Source organism: Anarrhichthys ocellatus, unplaced genomic scaffold (assembly GCF_004355925.1).
Source record: "Anarrhichthys ocellatus isolate YVR2014 unplaced genomic scaffold, GSC_Weel_1.0 scaffold2691, whole genome shotgun sequence".
In the NCBI taxonomy this organism is placed as follows: domain Eukaryota; kingdom Metazoa; phylum Chordata; class Actinopteri; order Perciformes; family Anarhichadidae; genus Anarrhichthys; species Anarrhichthys ocellatus.
Genome location: NW_022282665.1, coordinates 1 through 6915, shown reverse-complemented (window position 1 = coordinate 6915; position 6915 = coordinate 1). Strand labels below are relative to the sequence as shown.

The window sequence follows — 6915 nt, the reverse complement described above, 5'->3', positions numbered from 1 at the left end:
CGCTCCCGATCTGTGCCGTTTGGTTGCGTTTACCGTAGGTTTCAGCGTATATGTGCACTACAATTTAAGTGTCTGCTGACTTGACCGCAGTGTGGTGAGGGCCAATCACAACTCGACATTACAACATTATTAACCTGAGATACCTTCGGTTTCAGACAGACAGACAGACAGGCCGACAGAGAGACAATTAGACATAGGGATAGACAGGTGAACAGTCAGGCAAGTGGATAACAAATTAACAGAAGGGAACACAACTGGGGGAAAGGTAAATATGTAGAGTGACTGTAGAACAGGTTAGGATTCAAACTGCCGACAGAGATGTTCTCGTTTATGTAGCGTGTCCTGTTCAGAAGGGACGAGGTAACGTGTGTTGGACGTTGAAGCAAGGTTCTAACAGGCTGTAGACACAGTCCGACACCCACGGCGGTTAGCATGCCAAGCTAATTTCAGTACACCTGTAGCACAGCGACCCCACAAACCTCTGGCCTGAACCCCAGCAGTAAGAGACTTCCAAGAAGGTCTTAACCGTCCCTCTGGTGTTGTCTCCTGGATGCTTTCATTACCTCGCATCCATCACTCTTATGGAGATAACGAAGTGATACAGAAAACAAAGAAAAGCTTGTGTAACGTGTTAATACATGAATGTGAATCTGTTAGCTTCAGTAAGCAGTCTTTACAACACGCATTTGTAGTAATAATACAAATTTTGACATTAAGTTAATCATCCAATTCAGCCAGACCCTGAATGCTTCAATTATTAAGCTGTCTTCTTGTTTCTATTACTCTTCTTCTCTGCTGCATCCCAGGAGTTAAACTATACGAAACTGCAGTAATGCAATTGGTTGAATTTGGCAAACAGTTGGTTTAAAGTAATCTACGGGACGTGCAACGCAACATTATTTCTGAATGGAACATCTGAATGTGAAGCCGAGGACATTTTGGACAGACATGTACCGTATTTTCTGCACTATAAGGCGCACTTAAAAGCCTTTAATTTTCTCAAAAAATGACAGTGCGCCTTGTAATCCGGAGCGCCTTATATATGGATCAATTGGTTAATTGGTTGATCTATACTGGTTGTACACGGCGCTCTGTCAAAATGTTTCAGTACGACTGGTAAACTGCAAAGCCGCACCGCTTGCAGCATTACGGCTACCGTAGTCAGGGGCGTCGCCGAAGTAATAGCGGTACGCCGAAGTAATAGCGGTAAACACCGGTACTGTGCTTACTCCTAGTCCAACACCACTTGTGTGTATAAAGACCCCAAAATGGCACCTTTCAAGAGACACGCTTACGACGCTGAGTTCAAACTCAAGGCTGTCAGCTACGCAGCCGAACATGGGAATAGAGCAGCAGCGAGAGAATTCAACATTAATGAATCAATGGTACGGAAGTGGAGGAAGCAAGAAGATGACCTGTGCCAAGTAAAGAAGACTAAAAAGAGTTTCCGAGGGAACAAAGCGAGATGGCCACAGTTAGACAAACTCGAACAGTGGGTTGTTGAACAGTAGTAGCTTCTATTCTATGCGCCTTATAATCCGGTGCGCCCTATATATAAAAACAGTTCTAAAATAGGCCATTCATTGAAGGTGCGCCTTATAATCCAGTGCGCCTTATAGTGCGGAAAATACGGTAGTCTTTTCACTTCTGAGTGAGTCATGCCTACCATCTAGTGTTCGGAGGAGGAAGTGACACATGTGATCATCAGGTGATTCTGCAGGGAGATGCATAAGATCAATACGTATGCTTATGTCCACACGTCCTGCGTGTATGGTCCGCCACATAAGGTGCCATCCCAAACCAATTAACAGGGAGACTTAAAGAAAGTGCATAGTGTGGGTATAGGGCTGCAGGGATGATGTATTTTTGTAGGTATCTCACTGGTTTCCTCAACAAAGAACCCAATGGGGATTTTTTCCATTTTTCCATGTAAGCTTCAAAATTCACGAGTTCCTTTTTACCGACGGATTCTAAGCTTGTTTTAGCCACAGATCTTATTTCAGGCATCTAACCAACAACCCATTGACGAGACAAGAGAAACTGTGCAACCGTGCAGACTCATTTCCTGGTTTTAGGACTCATTCCTGCAGCGCTCTACAGGACCCCGTTCTGAATGTCTGTGTGACAGTTCACGGTTTACCGTGTGGAATTAGGAGTGGATCAGAGACTCAGGCGCAGACTTAGACACAGGACACAAGGTGAGGTGAATTGCAAGGCTCTTTACTGGGCATCAAGCAAACAAAAATAGAATCCAAAAACAACTCCAATAGGGAGTGAGAAAAATCCAAACTGAAAATAAAAGGCAAAGTCACAAAAGGGCTTGGTCACCAAAAGCACAGACACAAACCGTGGGGCGCAGAGGGTCAACACGAGGGAATAACCACAGGAGAGCGAAGAGTCCACGGGAAGGGAAAAGGAACAAATGATAATCCGGCAACTGGAACAGGGCAAGCAGGGGAGTATAAGTCTGTGAGGGGTGATGAGCGGATTGCTGGCAGGTGAGTGGAAATGAGTGGGGTTTGCAGAGGAAAAAACCAGGGGCAGGTGATTTGGCACAGGTGAAGAGAATGAGCATGATCAGGAGAGAGACACACACACACAAACACCACACTCACACATAGCAAAACCCAACCGTGACAGTCTGTCCGGAACAACATTTTTCAAATATCAACAGTACAACCATTTAAGGAAGAATAAAGTTAATTACTTTTATTAAAATTTGAACATTTAAAAAACACCAAAAATACATTAACTTAGTGGGTTTTACAGATCCATTGTGCAGTAATGTAGATGAGAAATACTTTACTTTTAAAAACACATTACATACGAGTCAAGGCATTAAGGCATTTAGACAAAGACGCAATGTTTCTTTTCTGATGTCACTAAAACCCAAACCCGTGTTCAAAAATATTTACAGATGATTCACGACTTCTCTGTAAAACAGTGACTACTATCAATACCAGACAAATTTCAATTCAACTGAAGCCTTCTAAAGTTACCATGGTGACATACAGTATTCATTTTGAGTTCATTTAAAAAAAACTTTATTTTTTAAGTATTTGGGAGCAGCGCGCTGCTGTGAAGCGCCCAGGGAGCAGCTTTGGGTTCAGAGTGTCGCTCAAGGACGCTTCCAACATGGAGACATGAGGAGCCAAGGATCCAACCGCCAACCTTGTGGTTAAAAGATGACCCACTCCACCCACTGAGCCCCAAACTCAAAAAGGAAAAAGATGATTTTATTTACATTGAAGACCATAACATTTATAACTAGAATTAGCTCCTCGTGGTTGTATGCCTCCGCCAACCAGTCTAGTTGCAGTTTACATCCATGTCTGTCGAAAAAATGTCAACACATAATTTTATCCAATTACATATTCATGTGAAATGGACCGGACAGACGGACGAACCCAAAAACATACCGTCTCCAACCTCAACTGTCAGTTGCACGAAGGAACAAACAAAGACAATTCAAAGGGGAACTCTACTGATCTAGACAGCATATGAATAACATCTGTAGCCTGTTCCTCATCTCTGTCTGAGGCTAACAGATTGAGGCTACGTTATTAGCTGCTACTAGCACACCAAAAACATTTGGCGGTGTTGAATGGTGGGTAATGTAGGCTCAGAATTTGACAAGGAAGAATACATGGAATAAAAAAAGATTAAATCTCTGGTTCTGCTGCATCGATTTGTTTTTTAACTGTCAACCGTGAGTCCGACGAGTGCAATGCTAATTCGGTAAAAGGAATTTACTCAAAGGGCCAGTAGTAATTCATTTACTTTCATCAGAAGTACGGCGTATCCAATCCTGCTGGGTTTTTAAGCAGAGGAACTTTCCTCGTCACTTGTGTGCACACTCTTGTGCTTGTTGAGTTTTGACCAGGTGGAGAACTGTTCCCCACAAGTACTGCATTTGTAGGGCTTCTCCCCAGTGTGCATCCTCATGTGGCCTTTCAAGTTGGATCTGTGACCGAACACCTTGTCACACACGTCGCAAACGTACGGCTTTTCCCCCGTGTGCGTCCTACTGTGCCTTCTCAAGGTGGTCAGGGCGGCAAATCTTTTCTTGCAAGAGGTGCACTTGAAGGGCTTCTCCCCCAAATGCACTCGCCGGTGATTTTTGAAGGCCGAGGAATCCGCAAACTCCTTTCCGCAGTCGCCGCAGGTGTAGGGCTTCTCCCCCGTGTGAATTCTCGTGTGCTTCTTCATGTTTGCACTCGAGGTGAAGCTTTTATCGCAGATGTCGCACTTGAACGGCTTTTCCCCCGTGTGCACCCGAAGGTGCAGGTCGTGGTTGAACTGCCGGTTGAACTCTTTCCCACACACATTGCATTTGAAAGGCTTCTCGGCGGAGTGAACCACTAAGTGTTTATTCAAGTCCCAACTCTCCCTGAACATTTTCCCACAAGTGTCGCATTTGAAAGCCTTTTCCACAGTGTGGGATTTCATGTGAAATTTGTAGTTTTTGAAATTCGTCATCACCTTGCCGCACCTGTCACACTTGTAAGGGTTGTCATCATCCTTGATGCTACCGCCTGATGTTCTCCCGTCTTTCTGATTTGGTGTTGGGTCAGTACTGACGTTTGATGTTGTGCTCTTACTTTTATGTTTCTCACTTTGTGTTTGTCTTGTACTTCTGGTTGATGTTGTAGCTGCAATGGTTGATGTTGTCCTCTCGTACCTGCGTCTCTTATTTGGGGTTGGGTCAGTACTTCCATTTGATGTTATGCTCGCATCGTTTTGCCTCTTATTTGGTGTTGCCTTTGTACTTGATGCTACTTTCCCATCCTTGGGTTTCTTATTTGGTGTTTCCTTTGTACTTGTAGTTGACGTTACTTTCCCATCGTTGGGTTTCTTTTTTGTTGTCGGTTTAATACTTGTGTTCTCACTGTTACAATTCATATTTGCTGTTGGCTCAATACTTCCAGTAGAAGTTGTATTCCCACCATTGGGTTTCTCGTTTGGTGCTTGTTCAGTACTTGCAGTTGGTGTTATTGTCCCATCATTGGGTTTACCATTTGCTGTTGGATCAGTTCTTTCAGCTGATGTTGTCTTCTCATTGTTACATTTCTGACTTGGTGTTGGCTCACTATTTCCACTTGATATTGGTGCAACATCATTGCATTTCTCCTTTGGTGTCGGCTTGGTGCCACTGGTTGATGTTGTCTTATTGTTGCCTTTCTTAGTAGGTGTTAGCTCGGTTCTTCTGGTTGACGTTTTATTCCCATCGCTACGTTTCTTACTTTGTGTTGGCTCAACACTTCCAGTCGAGTTTGGTCTCACATCTTGGCTTTTCGTATTTGGTGTTGGCTCACTATTTCCTTTTGATATTGGGTCATCATCATTACATTTTTCGTTTGGTGTCTGCTTGGTGCCTCTAGCTGATGTCTTAACGTTACATTTCCTTTTTGGTGTCGGTTCTGTACTTTTAGTTGATGTTGTCTTCTCACCATTATGTTTCTTACCAGGCATTAGCTCAGTACTTCTGGTTGATGTTTTTTTCCTGTTGCTACGATTCTTATTTGGTGTTGTCTCAGCATCTGTATTCGATGTTACGTCTTTGTCATTGCATTTTTTATGTGGTGTTGTTTTAGTAGTTGATATCTTTTCATTGTTAGATTTCTTATTAGGTGTTGGCTCAAAACGTCCAGTTGAGGTTGGCATTCCATCTTCCCTTTTCTTATTTGGTGTTAGTTTACCATTTCCTGTTGCGGTCCCATTTGAGGTTGAGCTCTCATAATTATCTTGCCTATGTGGTGTTGGCTCAGTACTAGTTACTAATGTTTTTACATTATCAATTTTCATATTTGATGTCTGCTCAGTGGGCCCATCCCCATTTGATTTTGCATTACCATCACCAGTCTTGTGTGGTGTTGTTTCAAAACTTCTGATTGACGTTGTGTTCTCATCATGTTTCTTAGTCAGTGTTTGCTCACTATTTCCACTTGATGCTGGGTTGTCATTGTTATGTTTGTTATTTGGTGTTAGCTCGGTACTTCTAGTTGATGCCATGTTCTCATTACCACATATCTTATTTGATGTTTCCTCGGTGCTTGTAGCCGGTGTTGTGTTCTCGTCGGTGCTTTTCTTATTTGATGTTTCCTCGGTGCTTGTAGCCGGTGTTGTGTTCTCGTCGGTGCTTTTCTTATCAGAAGTTTCCTCGGTACTTGAAGCTGATGTTGTGTTCTCGTCGTTACTTTTATTATTTGGCGTTGACTCAATATGTCTAGTTGGCGTTGCATTGTCGTGGCTACTAGTTATTGGATCTTGGCTCTCAACTCTCACACGAGAGCTGGGAGAGAGGAGCTGGTGGTCAGTGCTTGGTGCTGATGCTGCAGAACTCTGCTTGTCAGATTCAGATAATATGTCTCTGTTTGAGGTGCTGGATTGGTGATCGTTATTTGCTGCGCTTTCAGTTTGGTCAGGGTCCAAAGGCTGAGATTGGACACCTCCCTCACAAGTTGAAGTCAATTTAGAGGCTTCAGTCTGCCGTTGCTGTGCAAGCTTCTGTCGTTCCTGACTAATGCACATTTCCTCATGTTCCTCTTTAATCGGTGGAGGATCTGATGGAACCAAACTTGTACTCGCATCCTGTTGCAAGGGCTGCTGCTGAATAAGCAGAACCTCCTCTTCCTCCTTATGGACACAAATCTGTAGAAGCTCTGAAAGGAAGGACAAAGAAATGGTGAAATGTTGAAAACATATAAGCCTATATTTAAAAGTTATGATTAAAGGTCTTTACACACTGTAACAAACAGCACAAAATTGCAAGATGCTCTCCCTCAAATATTATGTGGGCTTTTATTGTGAAAGGGACAGAAGCGGTGGATCTGGCCTGCGCGGCCAATTTTTGTGTGTATATAGATCTAGATATATATAGATCTAGATCTATAGATAGATCTAGATCTAGATCTA

At 43.2% G+C, this 6915-nt stretch overlaps 1 protein-coding gene across 1 annotated transcript; it reads right to left on the bottom strand.

Moving 5' to 3' along the window:
• Positions 1-1309: 1309 nt before the first annotated feature.
• LOC116378500 (zinc finger protein 37-like) lies at positions 1310-6907 on the bottom strand. The gene has a single exon (XM_031840390.1). It carries the CDS (start codon positions 6529-6531, stop codon positions 3820-3822), a length of 2712 nt encoding a protein of 903 aa, XP_031696250.1. The 5' UTR covers positions 6532-6907; the 3' UTR covers positions 1310-3819.
• Positions 6908-6915: the final 8 nt, after the last annotated feature.